At 48.2% G+C, this 23033-nt stretch overlaps 1 protein-coding gene across 16 annotated transcripts in view; it reads right to left on the bottom strand.

The window, feature by feature from the left end:
* DGKG (diacylglycerol kinase gamma) overlaps window positions 1-23033 on the bottom strand; it is a 230942-nt gene that overhangs the window by 57186 nt on the left and 150723 nt on the right. For all 16 annotated transcript variants that reach the window (XR_003006270.1, XM_024767827.1, XM_024767898.1 and 13 more), the window contains one exon: window positions 8680-8770. Coding sequence is in view for 15 of the 16 variants with exons in the window: in XM_024767827.1 (XP_024623595.1) it covers window positions 8680-8770 (91 nt within the window). In the remaining variant the exon portion in view is untranslated. The remainder of the gene's footprint in view (window positions 1-8679; window positions 8771-23033) is intronic.

The following is a 23033-nucleotide window of genomic DNA, read 5'->3' on the forward strand; positions in this document are numbered from 1 at the left end:
GCATGCTCCGCGTTCTCTGACAGTGAGTGGTGGCGGGCCAGTTAGACTGGAAAGTGGCTGCCATCTGTGACAGGGATGATGGCATTTTGGCGGGTTTGTGTGGGCTCCAGGAATGCAGCACTGAAGCCATGTACACACAACCTGCTTAAGAACATCCCATGGGCAGAAAATGTTTTCTTCCTCTTCATCCCTCCTCTGTTGCTGTGCCAGGCGGGCACAATGGTGCCTTTGAGAGGGGCAGCTGGAAGGGGGTGTTGGCAGGGAGGCTGGAAGTAGAACATTGCAGCTGAGGGGGAACCAAATTCATTTCCAGGAGCAAGCCTGCCCTGGATGCCAGTTTCCAAAACAAAACTGCTGTTTCTCAGAGCTCACGGTGGTGGGTTGCCTCAGAGTTGGACAGAGGGCAACGCCGTTTCCTATCTGCTGCTCCATCCTCCCCAGGTTAAAAAAAGTCCTGGTGTGTTGAGGCATTCTTGCTCTGGATGCAGATTCATGGGCTTTGCTGTCTGTCTGGGGATGTCAGACCGACTTGGGGTGGATGGGGCTTTCTGAAGGGTCAGACTTGCCTGCAGATAGAGCGGGGCTGATGGCCATAGGGGCAGGTAGGCTTCTTGGCCACCAGAGAGGGCTCAGGATGGAGACCCTTCCTTCTGCCTTTCAGAGTCACTTCTTCTAACCCCCTAGCAGCCCTGCACCCTTGCTGCCATATGGGCTCTGCCCACTCACTGTCTTCATTCTCCTGGGTGGGAAAGAGGTGGGAGAACTCTGGCATTTCCTGTCCTGGGTTCACAGTTGTCCCAGACCCTCGGCTACTTTCAAAGTTCTCAGCAACAGCTCAGAGATGGGTGTGGGAGGTCTTCCCACTCACCTCACAGTTAGGAGAAGGCCTGAGTACTGGACTGCAAGCTCAGCTGTCTCCCACTCTGTGTTGCAGTTGGAGCAAGGTGGGTCCCTTTTACTTTGGCGGCTTCCAACAAAAAGGCATCACGTGAGTCTGGTCAAGTAGTAATTTCTGTTAGCGTTCACACTAATTATGGGATTTTTATACACTTGGGTTCAAACTGTACAATCAATAACTAGAGAGCAATTACTTCATTTCAGGTACTGGGGAGACAGGATGAATAAGATAGAGGCCTTGCTTCAGACAGCTTGCCAAGTCCTGAATGGGAGCCCCGCCACCAACTCAGCTGACACATACATTAGGGGGAAAGCAGAGGTGTAATGCAGAGGCCAGCTCCTACCGGGAGGGCTGTGGCATTGTGGGAGCATGTGGGCTTTCATCTGAGCTGATCTTGCAGTACTTATCTTTAGGAGACTCAATTTCCTTGAGTAAATAATACGCACCATGCAGAGTTGTTATGAGGATTAAACAAGACCGTGTACCAAAGTGCTAGGACAGAGCTTGTTGCAAGGTGAGCGCTCAGGAAGTGGCTGCTGTTGTTATTAACCTGTGGATCCCAATGGACTTGAGATATCGCCTGTATGTGCACACATTATTTAACCGCTCCTTTGTTAGATTATATGCCCTTCCTGAAAGAGTCAATTCTTCTCCTTTCTTAATTCCTCTTCTATAGAATACTAGGATCAGCAAGTTTACGACCTCACTAAGATAGAGAACCAAAGACCTATCCACCATAGCCAATGAACATATTTGTATGTAATATTCTCTGCCTGTTCCATAACCCAGTTGTAGAAGCAGAAAAGGATGGGAATAGCTCTCATCCAAGGTCCCTGAATCTCCTGAGTGTAGAGATGAAGATCATGAATTCTTTTCAATATTCTAAAAAGTCTAAAAGAAATAATACATTACCCACTGACAGGGCCTCACAGGTCATTATTATTTAAAAGATGCATTTGTTTGGTAGACATAGCTTGGGGAAAGTTTTTCTTTCACTAAGGGACCTTGGTGGGTAGAAAAGTTAATAAGCTCGTTGCGGCAGAGCTTAGGCCGAGAGATCGCCCAGGAATCTGTGTGGGGGTGCCTTCTAGCCCAACACGCTGAGTCATGTGACCCCAGCCTCAGTCTCCTGAGACCTCCTCGGGCCTCATCTATCCACTCTGTTGCATATACCCCCGCCTGCTTTGTGAAAATGTAGGCATGAGAATTCATCCCTAAAAATTATTCCAAAGTCCTTGGGAGACACAAAGCATATGTTAGCCAGGAGTCTGAAGACAAAGAAAATCAAAGCAATTCACAAAGAACAAAGGAAGTGGAAAAGAACAAGAAAATAAAAGCGTAAGGATGAATGGAGGCTTGAAGTGAAATACAGGGTATGCATGTGTAGGGAATAAAAAAGAGGGTCATTTAAGAGAGAAAAAGTTACGTGTCAGAAACTGTAAGCAAACAATGGGATTTTTAAAGAGGAACTGACAGAAACAATTTCTTCGTAGTAGGCTGAAAGATTTTAAGGATCAGTGAAGGAAACTTGTAGTCAGTGCGTGGCTGAAAGAGGGAGAGAGATGGAAAGGATGGAGCTGTGTTTAAAAATGGATAAAGATTTAGGAAATCAAAGAATCACAGAGGTCCTCCAGAGGCCTGCTTTTAAAGACACAAAGGCTAATATTATTACAGGATTGAAATAAGATCAACATTAGAACAGTACTGATCCCTGATTGCTGAGACTGTGGGTTACTTTTCCTTTTCGCCTCTCTATGGTTTAACATGTTCTACCATGGATTTGGATTTCTTTTATAATGAAGAAGAGAAGTTAGCACACGTAGTAGGAGGGAGCGGGAAGAAACTGAGGCTGGGGTATTTGGAGCAGTGAGAACTGTAGGATGGGCAAGAAGGAGAAATCTGAAGAGCACCAGCTGCCTTGGGTGGCCTCACAGTGAGGACGCTGCTGGAAAGATGGAGACCCTGGACTCGATGGAGGAAGTGAATGGACTCCGGACATGGGAGAGGCTGTCCTCTAAGGCCGCTTCCAGTCTTTGACTCCAGGGTCTGATGCATGATCAGGTTGCCACCTTTTGTTTTCTAAGAGCTCAAAATCCCCTGCAATGCTCTTCTCAACTTTCCCTTCCCCATGAATACGTTTTCGTTTCATCTCCTCTGAAATCACTGTGGCTGTGTTGATGGGCTGAGCATTTAGCTAGTTCCCACCTTCATTACTCCAAGCTCTGAAAGGCTCTACCCGCCCAAGCTGAGAAGGTGTAGTTGATGCCAGAAGAGGCCAAGGTGTTTGAAGTTCTCTTCCCTCTAATTGAGGAGTGTGCCAAATTGCCAGTGGATACCAAGGCAGCCATGGGTTCTTTCCTGCCACTTACTGGCTGGGTGAACTTGGCCAAGCTACAGAACCTGTAAAGTCCTTGATTTCGCTCTTCTGGAAAGTAATGACACTTGACTGGATTGGAGTAGCTAAAGATATCTACTCAATCTTAAAGTAATCTGATTCATTATTTACTCAGCTTCTTTACATGCACATGGCTGTGCTAAATATTAGTTTTAGAATTGAGGATTCTCATAGACAGGGCCCATCTCATGCTATGGCTTCAAGATCCCTAGTACTGTGCCCAGCACATTCCCTTTTGTAAAAATCACATTTAAAGAACTGAGATGAAATTCACCTGACACCAAATTAACCATTTTAAAATATATGATTCAGCGGCCTTTAGTACTTCCCCTCACGCCATCTGTTTGAAGTGTTAGACCCACACAGCCTTTTGGGGTTGGTTCCATTTTGTTTTAATAAAACAGTGCTGCACTGCGCCCCCATGCTCATCCCCTTGCGACCTCATGTACAGGAAGCTCTCCAGGTCTAGGACGTGAAGAACCTGCTGGGTCATTTGGCCTACAGGTGCGTTTTCAGTTCAGCATTTGCTGTCAAACTGCTCTCCAGTGTGGTTTACCACTGCTGTCTGTGCCCCCGGCAGTGTCTGAGAGTTCCCATTTCTGCTTCTCCTCCCATCGTGGGGTGCGATATTCCCCATCGTGGTGTGGGAGCACCACAGCACAGAGCAGGTAAAAGAAATGAACCAGCTCCGGCAACGTCACCACGGAGAGGTCTCAAGAACTTAATGGTGAGTGAAAAAGGCAAGCTGCAGAGCACCAAAGGGTTGTGGGAACTCGACTCCATCCAGAAAATTTTATTTCTTTGGTTACAAAGATACTTGAAGGGAATACAACAAAATATTGACAAACACCAATTCTAAGTGAGGGGGAAATGGGAGGGTTTGATCTAAAAAGTTCTCAAAACCTTGTTGTATTAAAAAAAAAAAAACCTCAATTAAAAGGGGGGAACTGATGTGCAGAGATTCCCAAAATATACTGGGGAACAGATTCTTTTGAAGCAGCTTCCACATTTGGACTCACTTTTCCCCATGCAGAGGTTCATATTAGTGGAGCTGGCTAGGCTTCCCTTGTGAACATTGTTTAAAAGTAGATACAATATCAAGGAGTTTTGGAAGTTCTTATTTTTAACCAGTAAAATGAAAATTTTCCACAGCTTGTAATAAAATAAGTGCTCAAGCAGAAGCCTGCCTCTTTTGCTCCATGTAACTACAGCTCAAAACCTGTGCAAGGCTATTCTGGGCCTGGGGTGCAGGGGGTGACTCACTGTGCCCCTCCCTCACCCTTCCCCCACCCGTTTATTCAGGTAAAATCAGATTAGAATGAACATCAAAGGTGGCTTTGGAAGGGAAGGGAAGTCAGAGACATTGAGACCAGGGCTGATGACAACCATGTGGGTGACATGCTGGCTTCTTAATTAGAGGCAACTGCAATCCATGAGCACCCATTTCCCAGGAACGGCACTAACTTTCACAGCTTCCTTTGTGTGCCCGTGGAAGAAACATTTAGAGCATGCATTCGCAATATATAATTTTTTGCTCTCTTTTTCGTAAATGTAAAAGTCTCATGCCTGCTTTTAATGTTATCTGAAATGTTAAAATAAATAAAAGTATGTGACTACGAGCAGATCAAGCATACCTCGTACCTGTGAGAATCTCCGCTCTAGAATAAGGTGCCAGTACTGCCCTGAAACTCCCGAGTTTTGGGCAAATCTGGATTTGAAGCCTGACCTGACCACTCAGAGGCTGCGGACCTCAGGCGAGCTTCTCGCTTTCTCTTAGCTTCTATCCCCAGCTCTGGAAAGGCGATATGATACCTGCCACTTGGGGCTGCTTGGTAGATTCTGTGAGGCACTTAGCACCACCGCCAATTAACTTAAATAAATAACAAACCTGAAAATGTTAATCCGAATAATAGCCCTGGGAAGTAGGCTAACCCCTTTCTTCCCATTTTATAGATGAGAATACTGAGGCCCAGACAACAGACTTCCACTGAGGAGGGCTAACGCCTGTCCAGGCCAAGCCCCTTTCACTGAGTACCGCCCCCACCCCCACCCCGACCAAGTGTCTGCAGGTGAACAGCAGATCTGGAGTCACCTTCTCCCCAGCCTTAGTCTTTGACCCCAAAATAGTGTCCAGGGTGATTGCTCACGTGGCTCCTCAAGGCCCCAGGATCCAGTTTCCTCAGCACTAGTTAAGTAAGTATTAAATTAACCAGCTCTTGTATGTTCTGTCAACTGGGCTGTAAGCTTTATTTCAGAGAAGGGACCAAGTCTCCTAGGCCTCAGTAGGCCACAAGCCTCTGAAAAACAGGCTGTATTCCTTGTGAGAGACTTTCAATGGAGACCTTCCCTGCATAAGCTCATTTTAGCTGTAAGTTTCACCATCCAAGTTTTACCAAGGTGACACACAGACACGAAACTAGAAATAGACTTTCCTATCTGTTCCCCGGAACCCCTTACTTTCGTGCCCTTTCTCAAGTCACTGAACCTCTCAGCCTCAGGTTCCTCACCCGTCAAGTGAGGACATTAATATCTTCCCTGCATGTTCTGTGGATCAAAATAAAATGAGATGCTGTGTGGGAAAACCTTTAGTAAACTTTAAGGCAGTTTCCCTCTCTGACTCTCCTCCTGTCCAGCCTGAGCCCCCTCCTTCCTCAAACGAGCAGTAGGAGTGTACCCTCTGTTCTCTTAAAGCATTTCTCAGCAGACCTGCCCAGCTGCCTCAGCTGAGAGGGGACCAAGTAAAGGAGGAAGAAACAGTGCGTGCATGCCGAAAGATTCGCCGAATTTCTAGCGCTTGTTAGGGCCATCGCTATTTATTGTGTTCTAAGTTAACTCCTTCCAGGATGCCTAAAATCTCCTGTCTTACAAGTTTCCAGCAATGAAATCTTGGTCAAGTTACTTAATGTATCTGAGCCTCAGTTTCCTCATTTAACAAAGTATAATACTTGCCTCACTGGGTTATTGTATCAAATGAGGACACGTTACAGTAGGCAGTCAGAGCCTGTGATTTTTTTTCCGTCTTCCCTTGTTGCTTTTCTCTCCTGTTTATCTTTCTAAACCTCCGTGCCTCAGCTTGCTTTCTGTGACGAGGGGATAAGAATACCTGGCCTACTTAGCTCACTGCTTGTTGTGTGACGCTGGAAGAAAGGCTGTGGGAGGGCTTTGGAAACGATGGCGTGTAGTATAAATACCTGTGTGGGGTTATTCCCGGGGTCTCTGACCTTGAACTGATGAGCGTGCTGGTCCTCCCAGGCCTGGGCTGTCGTGTGCAGTGACCACATGTAGAAGGTGACTTAACATCCCTTCTCTTACTGCTCTTCCTGAGGCCCCTGATGCTCTCACATCTACCTGTGGTGCCCTGTAGCCTCCTAACACCTGTCACTCACACGCCTCCCGCTTCTGTCTCTTTCGCCTCCTCTGGATCACAAGAGCCAGGACTGTCCACCCACTGCTCCCTGGATACAGAATGATGCCTGCCCCAAATCCTCCGGGCTGTGAGAAGCTGCCTGTCATATGAGCCCCCCATCTTTAGCGTCCTGAATAAATACTAAAGACTCATTATGGGGAGCTAAGGAAAATAAGACGTGCTCCCAAAGCCCCCAACGACCCACAGTGTGAACCACCTCACCCCCTGCAGAGGCCACCAGCCCCCTCTGTGGTTGAAGAAGAGCCACTGAGTATTGGACTCAGAGGGGGCCAGGGTGCTGCCGGCTGGGAGCAGGGAGGGCGGGGCCCACAGAGGCAGGGGAGCTGAGCTGCTCTATTCTGGGCACAGTTTCAAGGCCAGCTGCAGGGAGAACAAGCAGTTGCTGTGTGTCTGCAGCTGGCAGTGGTTAGGCCAGGGCTGTCCCTCACTTGGGGTGTATTTAAAGACACCCCAGCAGATGATCATGCCAACAGCAAAAATGCACACATAGCTCCAGCTACGTTCAGTCTCCAGCCCAGCCCTCTCCTCCTTCCCTGCAGCTCCCTGGCCGTGGATTTACGTACCCATAGAGTACAGCGGGCACAGCGGGCTCCTCAGCCTTTCCCCGGTGGAGGTGGTACCACCTGGGGACATGTGCCCCCCGGCTCCTGGGCCTCTCTGCCCTCTGACTGAGCTGGCTAAAAGTTCAGGGGATTAGCTGGGGCGGCGCCTCCCACCCTGGGGTTGGTAACCCGGCAACCGCTGGGGAGAGACAGGCAGATGAGTCAAGGAGAAGCACAGAATCTCTGGCTTTGTGTTTTGTTTGTGAAAACTCCCTGTGAATGCAGGCTCCCTTCTGCAGGGAGTGGCAGGGCTTTCCCACACTGCTTCAGGCGAAGGGCTCCTCCCCCAAGGGATGCCCGGGACCCCCTTGACTGCTACTGCAGGCTTAGGGACAAAGCCCATGGGCCGGGAGAAGCCCATCCTGGCCGAACTCTCTGACGGCCTTTCACTTGTTCTTCTCAAGTGAAAACAAGACTACAGGCCTGAATCCCATGGGAAGGGGTTGGGGGGGTGGTGGTGCGGGTTGGTAAACTGAGAACTATGGGCAAGGGACCCGATGGGCCTGAGGTCCCGCAGCAGGTGTGCAGAGAAGTTTGGGCTTTCAGGTGGCCAGAGACCAAGCAGACCTTTTCATAGAAGTGACAAGACCTCACGAGAGCAGCCCAGCAGATGCGGGGTGAGAGGTGGGAAGTGGGCAGCTTATCCGCCGGGAAGGGAAGCTGACAAGCTAAGTGTCTGAGGCAGGCTGCTCCAAGTGCCAGCAGAGTGAGGAAAACACGAGTGCACCAGTGGGGTCAGCTGCGTAATTTGAGGGGCCTGGTCCAAAATGCAAATACAGGGCCCTTTGCTAAAAAATCATCAAGAATTTCAAGACAGTGTCAGAAGAGCATTAAACCAAGGGTCCTTCTGAGCGACTGTGCAGGTTGCACACCCATGAAGCCGGCCCTGGGTGCCTGTGAGTCAGCTCCTTGAAAGCAGCGGCGGGTGAGCTGGGGGATGTCTGGCCACCTGCGGCCTCAACCCCAGACCCCTCAGCCCCGTGGCCATCAGCTCCCAGACTTTTACCAGGCTTGGGACATTGCCTCTACCCTCACAGCAGCTCCTCTCCCTGCGTGGGCAGCACCTGCCTTCACCTCTCGGAAAAGGGGAAATTTCAAGGCCACAGTGGGGAGAGGGCTGAGGGCCGGAAGGGACAGTGGACCTGGGTCCACTGGGCCTCTAGGTCTGGACGGGCCGAGAAAGGCAGGCCCCGTGACTGGAGCCTCCTGGGAGTGAGGCCGTGGATGTGTTGGGAACAGGATGGATGTACAATGGACTACACTTGGGATCACCTCTTGAGGACGCTCCAGGACATGTCCTGAGGGTACGTAACAGTCCAGGAGCAGAACCAAGGTCCAGCAAGCCTTGGGAACTCACCTCCAACTCTATGTGGTCGTGGAGTTTCTTGCAGGTGGCTGCGAAGGTCTCTGAGGTGCCGAATTCAAAGTACCACAGCTTGTTCTTCATCCTGGACCACGAAGCAGAAAGATGACTCAGTGTTCTGTGTTTGAAATGGTCGTGTACAACAGCTCTGCTGTCGGTGTCCCCAGTCTTATGTTTTCAGTACTTGTTAATCGGATCAGGGATGGAACATTTTTAAGCAACCGTTCTTGCTATGAACTTAGAGAAAAACCCACTTATTTCTGAGACATCACGGCTACTCTGGGTGAACTGCCAACAGATCTGTGAACTTCCTGGTCAGAGAAGGAGAAAGGCCTGCTTTGCCTCCGTATCTGGATCAAGGGAGGAGTTCCATGAAAGTCAACCAGAGGCGGCAAGGGACAGCATGCTCTGGTCACTGTCCTTTCTACTACTAACGCAGAGGAACTTCAATGGCTGGGGTACAAAGGGACGATCAGACAGCCCTTTGAGACTTGAGGGATGTACACTCTCAGGACAGAGGGGGAACAGCCCGACATTAAACCAGCTAAAATGTGTGCTTCTTTGCCTGTGCTTTGATTGGGAGAAGCAGAGTGGAGAGAATTGGACACAGATTTGCAGGCAAGGTAGAAAGAGAAGAAAAAATGCGAGTTGTTTGCTAGCAATACTTCCCCCCACTTCTTTCTCAACTGTGTTTGCTTAGGCTATGACAATCCTTGTTCTATTTGCTTCAGAGTAAGAGCTCACTATTTTGAACTTTAAAAATTTTCAACATTTTCCTTATTGGGGGAAAAAAAGAAACACAATGGGGTTCCCACGCAGCCGGGAGCTTTGCGAAGTCAGATGATGTGTCCTGACACTTGGTCGTTCTGATCAGATGGTCTCACCAGGAAGTGTTTCTGAAGGTATTCCATTCCTTCCATGCCAACTGTCATCCCCTTATCAGGGGCTGGCTAAGAGAAGGGACACTGTCCAGTTCATAAGCTGATAGATTCTGCTGAGGAAGGATTTTAAAAAATCACATGCTTCTTGGCACACTCTTCAGGAGAGAGGATGCCGCTCTGCGTGTTGCGGATCCTCCATCCTCAGATCTGTGGACTAAGAGGAAAGGAGCATTCTTCAAAGGGAAGAAGGCTCTTATTCCTTCCTAGTATTCCTTAGGTCATACTGTTTAGAATAACAGACAAAACTTTTCTCTCTACATTTCTCAGAGTCCACCTAGAACTTGAAGATGAGACTGTGCCCTCCCATTGCATGAAGATTTCTAAGACCTAGTTCTAAGACCTAGTTGGGAAGATTTCTGACTCTTGGTATGCAGGAGAAGAAATGACAAATGATGAAGGAAATAAGAATAAGCAGGGCTTCCCTGGTGGCACAGTGGTTGAGAGTCCGCCTGCTGATGCAGGGGACGCGGGTTCGTGCCCTGGTCCGGGAAGATCCCACGTGCCACGGGGCAGCTGGGCCCGTGAGCCATGGCCGCTGAGCCTGTGCGTCTGGAGCCTGTGCTCCGTAACGGGAGAGGCCACAACAGGCCCGTGTACCGCAAAAAAAAAAAAAAAAAGAATAAGCAAGATTTATGGAGTTATGCCCATGAAGAAAGTTAGAAGGACTGAGCGTGCTCTAAGTAGACCACTGCTCCTCAACCAGCGTGCTGCGGCACAGGTACGCCTGAGATACCAATCTCCTCAGCCTTCAGGGTGGCCAGGTTGGGGTCTGGGGCAGGCTGAGCACCACCCTCCCCATGCCACAGCTGGCATTCTCTTCTGTGTGACAGAAATGCCAAACAAATGCTTTCGTTTTCTATGCCTGCCATGATATGCATAGGAAACACTGCTCTGATCACTAGTTCTCTGTATGCACAGTAATGGGAGTACAAACTACCTGGGGATTTCATTGAAATGCAAATTCTGATTCAGTCCTTCAGGATTTGGGCATAAGAATTCCTTGTTTTCTAATAAGCTGCTAATGCTGGTCCAGGGGTCACACTTGGAGCTGTGAGGATCTGGAGACTACATTTGTGGTTCTGAGACATTAGTATTCCTAAGAATTACTTGGCGAATGTGATTAAAATGCTAGTTCCTGGGGTCCAATTTGTAGAGATTCTGTGTGATAGCTGTGGGACGGGGCCCAGGAATACGCATTTTTATGAGTGTCCAGGTGATCATTATGCAGGTGGTCAGCTGTCTGGACTTTGAGAAACATTGCTCTAGATCCCAGTGAAATGACACGCAAGGAAGAGGACAGACCGATTAACCCTGAAAGACAGGATTCCTCAGGGAGGACAGAATGAGGGTCAGTGCCTTTCAATAGACAGTGATGGCAAAAGACCCAGTAATAGGAAAAACACAGATTTTCATACACGTCAAGGTGGAGGATGCCTCTCCAGCAGTGAGAGCGTCTCTGCAGCCAGAGACCCGCATTATGATTCCACTTTCAAATATCACTGCTGGTCTGAATCATGACTTTTGAAAGTTATCGCCAGGAGATTTAGAGTTTTAATAAAAATTTCCAGAAGCCACAAGCTAATTTTTGCCCAGAAGTGGCTCTTCTGATGATCTAATAAGGTTAAGAGGTCATGGTTAGGTCAGTATCACAGAATGACTGAGAGGATCAAACAGACTGCTATTCCATTGCTGGTTAAGTGTCCATTGCTGGCTGTGTAACCTAAGCCTCAGTTTCCTGATCTGTAAAGTGGAGATAATAAAAAGATCCGCTTCAAGGGGTAGTTGAGAAGATTAAATGGGATGACTGCAAAGCACTTCCCATAATGCTTGCTGCTGTCAGCTACTTACTTATCAGTTATAATTTCAATGTCTTTTGAGTTGGCATGTTTGGATAACATAATAAGGTTAAACGACAGATCAGGTTGGGTAGCCGTAGACATTATACATTCACATTTTTCTGGGACAGAAAAATATGTGATCCTATTTGTCAGATCATGTGTCTTGACTTTTGGTTAAAAATACATGTTCCCAACATGTCTAATCTAATAGATTTTTTCCAGAGTCACAGACCACACCCTAATCCTTGGTTAATTATCCTTGACTGGTCACATAATTGTCCAAGACGTGATGCTGATTGCAAATACGCTTTTGAGAAAGTGCACGTTTGGTGGGAGACAAAGTAGTTATCGAGTCGAGAAATATTCGTTGTGCCAGGACTAGATAGGGTGTACTAGGTGCAATGGAGGGCAAAACACAGCACTCCACGGGCCAGACACCTGGGAAGGGCAGCCAAGGAAACAGACCATAGGGTCGTGTGCTAAGCACTGGGACCACCGAGGAGGAGGGGCATCCAATTCTTAGTGGGACCACCACTCATCCTAGGTGGATGATGAGTTCCGAAGGATGTGGAAAGGAATAGGGAAGGTGGAGGAAGAACATTCTAGGCAGAGGGAAAAGCCCAAGCAATGGCACAGGGTAAGAGAGAGCATAGACCTGCTAGAGGGGATCTGGAACTCAAGGAGGGGTGGATTGGCCAGATAAGGCTGGGAGGGCAGATAGGAGCAAGATTATAAAAGCTGGGATGCCATGTGTAGGTGTTTGAGCTTTATCTTAAAGTCTGTAGTGTGTCATGGACCATCCTTAAGTGGGGGTGGTGATAGGGGGTGGCAGTAGTGACCTGAACAGACTTGTGCTTTTTAAAGATCACTCTGTCCCAAGTCTGGAGAGTGGACTGCAAGGGGTGGGTATGGACTGGAGGCCTGGAGAATGGTTTTTAGGTGGTGTAGAAACTCAGCAGAAACCCAGGAGAGAATTGGGAAGGACCTGAACAAAAGTAGTGACAGTAGGGCTCAGGAGAAGAGAAGGGATTCACAAGCTAAAATATAGGAGGTGGAACTGACAGGGCTGGTTTGTTGTAAGGAGTGAGTAAGAAAGAATAGTCAAAGTGGCACCCAAGTTTTTGTCTTAGGTAGCATGATTGATGGCAGGTGCTGTTCACTGAGAGAGTGGCACAGGAGAGCAATTCTCCAGTGGCAGTCCTCTTTGTAATTGAAGGACAGCACTTTTGTGTTGTGGCTCATCTGTCCATCTATCCATCCATCCACCCACCCACACATTCATTCATCCATCCATTCACCCGTCCATACATCATCTATTGAGCCATACTATGGAACAGGCACTGCATAAAGGCCTGGAGATAAGTGATGAGTAAGACAGGCAAGATCTCTGCCTCACAGAGTTTACATACTTTTAATAGCTTCCCCAAGATGCTAACCTCTGCCCCACAGGGAACTATGTGTTCAAAATCTGACAGCTTTTGGGACTTCCCTGGCGGTCCAGTGGTTAAGACTCCACGCTCCCAACGCAGGGGGCATGGGTTCGATCCCTGGTCAGGGAACTAAGATCCCCGCATGCCGCATGGCACGGCCAAAAAAAAAAACAAAGACAAAATCTGACAGCTTTTATTTCTCCTCTTTTAAATTCGGGCACATTTTAGTTAGAAATAAATACATTCTATTCCTATGGTTCTTTGGTTTTGCACTCTGCTAAACATTTCACGAATACTATCACTTTCGATTCCCTGAAGAGCCCTATGAAGTAGGTACTATCACTACAAGTCAGGGAAGACTTGGGGGAGAAGTAAGTTGCCTAAGGTTGCAGAGCAGATAAGTGCGGAGGGGGCACCCAACCCTGACTGTCGGACCCCAGAGCCTGTGCTTTGCTCCCCTGCCACGGTATCTTCCCATGCTTTTGCATGTTGTGTGGTGTGGTGGTGTGTGCTCCTACTACACTGCCTAGGCTGCCCTGGTTGTCCTTCACGAGGCTGTGAAATGGATGCACGTGTGGGCCTGGGGCGTTAGCGGCTGCATCGTGCACTAGGAGATGCTGTCTGATGAAGAGTGTGTGTCGCCCCCCACCCCCCTCCCCCAGGTCCCAGTGCCCAGGGAGGTTCTAGAGGAGTTTCGATTGGATTTGTCACAGGAACCTCCTGGTCTTGAATCTGCACAGTCTCAGAAAGTCAGGGAGACCAGAATTGATCCCTAGAAAAGCCAGATGCTCCCAGGACACCCTGCACCTTTCATTCTCTCTGCTCACCCGGAAATGAGGCCGAGGCAGTGCCCTTGCGCCATCTCCTACACAGAGTGAAACAGGGAAAGCTGGGAGACAAACGTAAGTTGTTCCTTGGGTACCTCCAACTTCAGCTTCAACGCCGGCCAATTTTGGCCACTCATAACAAGAGAGGGTAGTGTGGCCTAATGCAAAGATCCCACGGTGGAATCGAGTGCCTTCAAATTCTGACTCTGCCCTTTATGGGTTGTATAACTTTGAGCATTGTTTTTTAGTTTTCTGAGCCTCCTTACTCATAAAATGGGTAAATACCTAATTCACAGAATGTTATAAATACTGAATGAGACATGTAAAATCATCTAGAACAGCTCTTGGTCTATAGGCCCTCATCCCCTATACACATTAGAAGTTTGTTGATTGAATGTCACCGATGGCCTGTCAATAATCAAAGTACTATCTTCCTAATGAAGGTCACATATCTTGTTTCTCAGGAAAATTACCACTAGCCTTATATTAGATAATACAGAGGGGGATTACTTTGGTTGCCTCTGTCCTGGCCACCAAAATGGTTGAAAGTACAAAGACTGAGGCCATGGGGGTAGGGGCAGAAGAAGGAAGAGACTCCTCTTGGGATAAAGATTGATCAGGTGAAGATGGCCCCCAGAACCCTGCATGATTGAGGCCCACTAATGGTGGGCCCTCAGGTGGAGGTTGCCTTCAGGCCAAGTGACACAGAGAAGACAAGACAGACCCTCTCTTTGTATATGTTGGGAGGTTGTTGCCAAGGACTTCACTGGCAGGCCTATCTGAGGCCGGGTTCCCTAAAGGTTTCTCAGCTGCTCTGAAAACAGGAAGGAAGGCAAGCTCCCAGCCTACTGTCATTGCACACCGAGACACCAGAGAGCAGTAATCTGGATTCTTTGGTTCTGTCTACACTGGCAGAGCAGATTGGTATAGCATATAATCAACAGGTTATTTGTTGATCTGGAAGTAGAGAAAGCCTCTCATCAGGGAGGCTTTGGGCTTTTGGTTTTGCACTCTGATAAATATTTTACATATATTATCTCTTTCCATTCTTGGAAGAATCCTATGAGTAGGTACGCTTGATACAAATAAGAAATTCACAGGTTGAAGCAAATTCACCTCTGCTTCATCTTCTCTTTTCCCTTTTCCCTTTCCCCTTTTCCCTCTACCAGCACCAGCACCTTTCCAAAGCCTTTGGTAAAAGCCAACAGGCCTGTGATACCCTATAATTTGACAAAGCCCCCACTCTTCCTGCTAAGTAGACAGCCTGACTGCCAGCGTTCCTCTTGTCTTTTGAAGATGTCTCCCCCGCCACTTTACCCTTAGCCCTTGCTGGAGGTTTGCTGCTGCTGCAATGGGGCACTGGTTTTTGTCTGTTTCATTTTCAGTTGTACAGGAACACGGCATTTGGAATCCGTGAAGCTAGTGTTCCTGCCTGGCTCTGCCACTTCCTGGTTAGACAAGTTATTTCAGTTCTTTGACCCTTCATTTCTTCTTCTACAAAACGGGAATATTATTTTCTACCCAGCAGAGTTGTGAAGCTCACGTGGCAAATGCAAAGCACCAAGCAGGTGTTTAACACATGGGAAGTGCTCCCTCACTGTTCTATCTTGTTGCTAGGAGACACACTCACTGGGAGACTCGTTCCCCAAAGGCTACAGGGGTAGGGACAGAAGCAGTGTGCGGGTCTATCCCAGGCAGCCAATATTTTTTGAAGAAAATAAAACTAACAATGTTTTAATGACTTCTGGACTGCTTTTTCTGCATCCCTCTTCCTGAGTTTTTTTTGGCCCATCATTTCTTTCCTTCTCATAATCACCTTTCCGCTGGAGATGACTAATCCTTAACCAGCTGTCCTGAGGCTGGTTTCCAGGTCCACGAAACTCCTAGGTTCACTGTCAGGCTCTAAACTACCCTGGTGAACCTGTTCTTGAGGCAGAAGCCCCTTGTCTGGGCTCCAAGGGACTCTCAGTGACATGGAGGAGCGGCAAACAGCAGTAGTGACACCATGGGTTGATTCTATTTCTGGGCTTTCTTAATTTCCCTCTGCTTTCCAAGAAAATAATATTGATTAGTAGTTGAATCTTTTCATTTGACAGATGAGGAGAAAATGAGACAAATTAAAAATGTTCTTTTATATTTGTCAGCAATTTAGGGCTGGATTCAGTCACCATCCTGACAGCCTATGAATAGCCTGTCTTCAAGGATGTCCACAAGAAAAACCAAGCTAGCTGCTGGGCATTTTCACCAGCAAAGGCAATGAGCTTCTGGTGGCCCTTTTCTGATAATCTAGGAAGTTTTAAGGGCAGGAGACTTTTGAAGTCATCGAAACATGAAAACATTTCTTTGGACGTAGAAGGCTACAAAGAAGGCACTAGAGCTATTTCTAGAAATAGGAGCCCTTGAAGTGAAGGTATTCCTCTTTGTGGTTTGGACTTTGATAATCAGGTTCCCTGAGTGGGTCATGCCTCGAACAGTCAGTTAGGCCTCTCTCAGCCCAGTGAAGCAGACGCTGCCCACATGATCGTGCTGTGTTGTGTTGAGGCAGTCGAATGATATGGGGGCCATGCTGGGCCAGTGGGCAGGAGACTCCCCTCCAGTCCCAGTTCTCATACACACTAGAATGTGATACCACAAGAGTTACTTGGGGACTCCCAGACTCAGTTTCCTCATCCTACAATGAAGGGCTCAGAACGATGGATTTCTGCGGTTTCTCCAAGCTCCGTGAACAACTTGAGATAACGGGATACAGGGCAGGGTCGGAGGGCCCACGTGCACCACAACCAGTGCCGTGTAGAAGTGTGGGCCCAAGTATTGCCAGGGCTGCCATTTTTTACAGAGATGCCAGAAATGTGTTTTTATGTAAAATCTCCTGATTATTAAAGTTGGCAACCAGTTCAACTCTTTAAAAGAACTCTGTATAGGCCGAAAACCACACATCCAGGGAGAACTATGCCTAGCCAACAGGCTACTTCAGTACACTAGGTGTACATTTTCATAAGGTTCATCTCAACTAAAAAACAAAAACAAATGATCTCACTTAATACCATGGGTTTGCTGGGTTACTGGTGGTGGTATTGCTATGACTACTAAAGGTAGTAGACTGGTGCCAGGTTATTAAGGGAAATAGTAATCTAGCACAACCAGACAGGTATGATAGCAACACAGGAAGGGCAAATGCAACTTGAACTGAATGACGACTGTTAGTAATAATACCGAGACTACTTTATCTGTTAACATTTTACATTATTTGAATCCCAAATGCTTTTGGATGTTTAGTAATCGTGTTAACTAAAGTTTAGATCAAAGGTTTCGGGCTTCCCTGGTGGCGCAGTGGTTGAGAGTCTGCCTGCCGATGCAGGGGACACGGGTTCGTGCCCCGGTCCGGGAAGATCCCACATGCCGCGGAGCAGCTGGGCCCGTGAGCCGTGGCTGCTGAGCCGGCGTGTCCGGAGCCTCTACTCCGCAACGGGAGAGACCCGCGTACCACAAAACAACAACAACAACAACAAAACAAAGGTTTCAAAAAGAAAAATAAAAGCCAAGGTAGGTAGGCTTAGTTCTAAGGCCAGGATGTCCAGTCCTGTAAGGGACCAGTGACTGTCACCTCACAGGTGCTGCCGAGGCCATCTGTGTTACCTGCACACCCAGCAGCCCTGGCCCATCAGAGAGCTTGTCACCACATCGAATCCACCCTGTATGCTGTCCCCTGCTCTCACTGTTCACTGGAATGGCACTCGGTGACCTGCAGGCACAGAGCTGTGGATGGCAGGGGCTCTTCCAAGAGGAGGTGGTGACCCCTCTGGTACAAGGGAGCGTGAGCCCCCAGCAGTCAGGAAGCAGGCTTTATAAATAGCTGTTTCTGTTCTCTGAGGGTGACTCCTGTGCCCGCTGTTCTTGCCAACAGATTTGTCTTGGCTCAGCTCAAGGGGCGAGGTATTCCCTGGCTCTTTTCCATACTAGGGACAAGACTGGTGTTCATGGCGCTCAGAAAAATCTAGGGTGGTGAATGGACGGGAGGACTGGAGACCAGAGTCCAGGAGGGGATGGGCAGAGGTATGGGGAACAAGAAAGAGGGGAGAGCTCAAGAAGGGTCTAAAGAAAATGAAAAGACCAAGAAAGGAGGGAGAAACCCGCCTAGCATGTATTTTATAGTATATAGATCGAATCCTCTTAATAACCTATGAAGACACTTCTGAAGTCATTTTCATGTGTGAAAAGTTACCTGCAAAATCACAGATGACAGAGTGTTTGCACTTAAGGGAACTTTGGGGTCCAGGGATTCCCAGCCAGGAGATCACAGGTTGCAAGGAATATTCCAAAGTATGGAAGGAGTCCATGAGTTGCTGTCAGCATCTTATAATAGGTAATAGTACTTGGGCATTTACTCATAACAAAGACTGCACAGACTAACTAGTGGGTTCAAGTGTTTTGTGATGTGAAATGGAATAAAATCAATTACATCGGTTACTCTTGGCAACCAGAGGAACTGATTGAATGGCAAATGGATATTGTTGATTCATAAAGATGGAAAATGAATGATTACTTAGAACAGCCTTATGGCTGACAGAAATCTTATTCAGTATGGCACCCATGGTGGGGGGCTGGTGGTGAAGAATAAATAAAAATAGGGCACTATTGGATAGTATCTGGGCACATGCGGAACCATCACTCCATACCAGCTCCGGATGGTACTTCCTTTCTAAACCGTAGCAGCCTTCTCAGGGTACAGATGAAGAAACTGAGGCCAGTCCTCGAGGATGCAGTGGCTGGAATTCGAACCCCAGCTCCCAGCTTCCCATCCTTATCCCTTACGTTTCCACTCCCCCCGCCCCTCCTCCGGCTATGTCCCAAAGGCATCTGAGAGAAGTGGAAAGGTCAGCCAAAGCCACAAGAGCTGGTGACTGCAAAGCTGCGGGCCATTCTCATGCCTGCCTGTGGGCTGGCTTTGATCACATCTACTGCTCAGGCCACGAGCTCCAGCTCGAGGTTGGCCGGCTTGTTGCTCAGGACCCCACGGTGCTTTTCCCCACAGAGCGTGCAGTCTGGGTCTCCCTATTGGTCTCCAGTCTCCACTCTCGCCCCAGAGTAACAAAGGGCCAAACCCACTGGCCTCATCCAGAGCAGTCTCTCTACCCCCTTCAAGGGTAATTCTAAGCTGCAGAGAATCTGCTCCCTCTGAGCAGTGACCCTTCACCTGCACACAAGACAGTTTGTTTCCGTGGACTAGGGACAGAGTCTCCTTTGGTCGGTGCTCCTGAATTCTGCCCGGCACCCGACAGTATCTCCTGCTAAGGGCAGGACTCCAGCACGAAGCCAGCCAAAGTCTGAAACCGGATCCTCCCCCAGTGCAGCACCCGGGGACACACGTGTGTGCAGGCACACACCCAGGCCCAAACAGAGAGGCTTCTCTCAGGCTCTCCATCCACGGGTACCGAGCACACTCACGGCCTCTGATGCTCTGAGGCCCCAGGGTCTCTCCGAAGCCCGACTTGAGAACCGCCACAGTGATGGGAATGCCACCACATGGTCCTGCCACTTTGGGGGCGACCCTCAGGAGAGACAGCTGGTGAGGCAGCTAGGGTTTTCCTCTCCTGAGGGCCTGAGTGTCTAGAGTGTCTTGCAGTCAGTATCCGTCCTTGCCAAGAGAAAACAGCTACCTTCCCCCATCCAAAAACGTAAAAATAAAAATAAAATAAAAATCTCACCGAGTTTGGCTGTTTTTAGCGATCCTTTCTCCCTCTGAAGATTTATTTGTGGAATGAAAATCCCCTTCAGGCCTATTTGGCTGAGGCTACGGGGCTCTGAATAAGCTCGATCGCACAGTTTGCAGACAGCAAAATCGAATACGGGGACCAAAAGCAATCCTGCTCCCGGAGGGAAAGGGGCAGAGGCAGATGGGTGTGGGGTCTCTAAGGTTCTGTAACGACTGCTTAGCTGTTGTTCAGTTTTTGATTCCCAGCTACGCTTTGCCAGCACTCACACATCCATCAGCCCAGGAAGCTGCTATCCAAAGGCAGGAGGGGACGGTTAGGGCCGCGTGGGGAGGACGGCTGATTAGAACATAGCCCTGAACACCTGGAGAAGGTCTAGGCTGAGGAAGCCCTCAGAAGCTCTTGGCTGAGGAAGGCCCCTTCCTGGGTCCTGACCAACCAAGGTTAGAAACTGAAGAACTGTCTGGGGGAGTAGGAGGCAAGCCCCCAAAGCAGGTCCACACCCTCACCCTACCGTAATTCACCTACCAGCATTCCCAGGGAGGCTCCGAGACAGACGGCAGAGCTTCCCCTCCCTCTCCATGCCCTCCAATCCAGCTCACCCCCAGCTGTTGGGAATCCCTCAGTCCCCACTTATCCAGTGTCTATTTTGTGCTGGACCTGCACCAGCTGCTTTAGGAACCAAAGGGTCCCCTCGCATGGTCCTCACACCTGTCTTCTGTGGTGGGTGCTACGTGGTTATTTTGCAGATGCATCTGAGGCTGCTGCTTCTTGGCAAATGCGCAGCTGGCCTCGAGTGGTATCGTGGTGTCTGAGGGGTGCTGGCTGAACATCTCTCCCTCCCACGACCGGCCTTTCTGAGCTTGAGGCGCTGCCCCACCTGTGACAGGTCAGGTTACAAAAGTTCCACGCTTAAGCCAGTTGTTTGTCACTTGGAGCACATTTTCCCATAGAAACAATGTCATGTTGAGATTGGGTTCTCAGAGTAAACTACCAAAGGCAATTAGCCTGTTAGGTATCCGATGTCTAGTTTTGGAGACAGCTTGGTAGAGCTGAAAAGGCCCTGGTTAGAAGCCAGAAAGGCCTGGGTTCTAGCTCCAGGTCAGTCACTTACTTGCTATGTGGCCTTGGGCAACTCATTTAGTCTCTTTTCCTTAGTTTCTTCATCTTTGAATTGGTATGATATTCCCTACCTTGCAGGGGTTGTTGGGAATATTAGTTGAGAATGTATACGTGGGTCCTCTGACATACACTCAAATAATGAAGCAACAGAACTCCACTGCCACGTATAAAACTGGCTTTGTGGCCTCATGGATTCTGAGTCCCAATTTGAAATACAAACGGCACGTCTTTCCTGCTGAATTTGGATTGGAGAATATTTGCTTTCCTCAGCTTCCTGGAAAAGAAACATGGGGACTCTTCCACCCTAAAATCCCTGGTGGCCACCCTGAAGTCTGGGCTGGAGTTCTGATTAGACTGGGACTGGAGGTGCCACAGGGAAGTAAGAAGCAGAAGAGGTAGGAAGGGGAGGAAAGGGCACGACTTAAGTATGCATCGTATTTCTTCCTTTGGCTTTCATAAAACTGCACGATGATCTGGTTACTTTCTCCGAAGTTTCCTGTGCCTTCCACACCATGAGCCAGTTGGATGCTTCCTGGTCAGAATTAAATACAGAGTAAGGCAGTTCCCTCCTTGCTCCCTCTACCTTTTAAATCATGAAATTGTTAGCAAGGCAAGTCAACAATTCATTTGATGGGGCAGATACCTGAACAAATACCCTCTTCCCATCTTTATTCCATCTTCCTGTGCTGCTTAGAAAAAATCTTAAATAGGAAAGCATCAGCCAGAGCCTCCCTCTGCCTGAGAAGACTGCAGTATACACCGCCAGCAAAATCCTGTCTTTTTTGCCCTTTTGAAAATCTCATCCGTATGCTCTCGGCTTTGCTTCCACTCTGACGTTTGTGACTTCTTCTACTTATGTACACACTCCTAACACCTGTTTCAGTGACTGTGATCATGTGAACTTGTCACCCTGACCTAGCATGGCGTTCTGAACCCCGGCCTTTCTGTGTGTTCTACCCACCACATCTCTGCTGTCTCGGAGGTCATGCATGTCTCCCCTGTTCACTTTGCCCCCTCACTGTGCAGTTGGCAAACGTGTCCCCACTGTGGATGTGACCCCACTGCCAGTCCCTCAGAGAACTGCTTAGCACCCCCTTTGCCAGGCCTCTTATTTCTAGCTCACACCTGCTGCCCTTCTGTGGGTTGTGACTTTAGAGTTTCATTTGAGCATTCTACTTTATCCCCTTTAAATCTTATTTTAAAGCTCTCCTGTTTAGTCTTCAAGTCTCTGGCCAAAAATATTTTTCTTGGTTTATGTGACAAGCTCCCAATTCCTTGCCAAGGGGCCCAGCATCCAAATCCATGGTCCAGAGGAACAGGCGTTCTCAGCTCAGTTACAGAGCAGCCCGTGTTCCCCATATACGCATGCCTGTTTCTTCAAAAATCTTGACTAACGGCTGAGGAAGAGACTAGAGCATCACCTCTGCACCATGTCCCTTAGTTTCCTACCCAAGATACCAGAGTCACCTGAGATACTAACCAGGATTCCTCTGGATGAGTGACTTGTTCCCACACCCATGGCCAGAAGGGAGAAATAGTCTATGGGTTATTTGAGCATGTCTACTCCTTTTTGTCTTTAATGCAGGGGTTTTCACTAACGTGAATTCAGCAAAATATTGGCCTCACAAGATGCTCTGGGGTATGGGGATTCTGTGGTCAACTAAATTTGGGAGACTAAATAATTTATCCTGCTTTTGCATGGTCTCAATAGGTTAGAATCTACATATACTAAAGGCTCTACATTATCATACAGAAAAGAAATAGATTTAACTTTGAATTTTCCCATGACTGAGCTCCCCTGTCTTCCTGTGCCTCTCCTTCTAACATCCCGTGGAATGCACTTTAACCAATGCTAACTGCTTGAAGAAGACAACCTGATAGTGACTCCCATAGGTGCTCATCAAACCTCATGATGATCCTGTTAGCTGTTCTACTTTCCCTTCTCCAGAAGGGCCAAATCTACCTCCTTTGGGTTCAATCTCATACTTTAATTTTTTTTCTCCCCAAAAGGGACTGGGCCTTCCCTCTTTATTTCTGTTATATCTACTTATTAATCGGACTCTGATTCTGCTTTATGTTCTCTTTGACCTTCTGAGTGCCTTTTCTTTCTGGATCATTTGTTTTAGGATGTCTAAGAACCCTTCATCAATGCAAAGACACTGACCTCTTAGGTTTCCTCAAGCCTATTCATTCTCTCCTTCGGTAGGAGACCAGTTTACATTTGCAACACCAATAATTTGTGACCATGGTGGAGCAAAAAAAAAACAAAAAAAGTAATTGGCCCCCATCATATACCTAAGTTTATATCTCCTGGGCATCAGTGTGACAACTTGGAGGCCTACAGATCTTATGAGGCTTGGAAAGGTGTTTGACTTGCACAGTGGTTTTTAAAATTGGAAGATATTTTACATAAACACCTGGAGCCCAGCTTCTCTTGAGAAATCAGATCCGTTAACACTGGGTTGCTTTCCAACCTGGC

Source organism: Neophocaena asiaeorientalis, unplaced genomic scaffold (assembly GCF_003031525.2).
Source record: "Neophocaena asiaeorientalis asiaeorientalis breed wild unplaced genomic scaffold, Neophocaena_asiaeorientalis_V1.1 scaffold225, whole genome shotgun sequence".
NCBI classification, from domain to species: domain Eukaryota; kingdom Metazoa; phylum Chordata; class Mammalia; order Artiodactyla; family Phocoenidae; genus Neophocaena; species Neophocaena asiaeorientalis.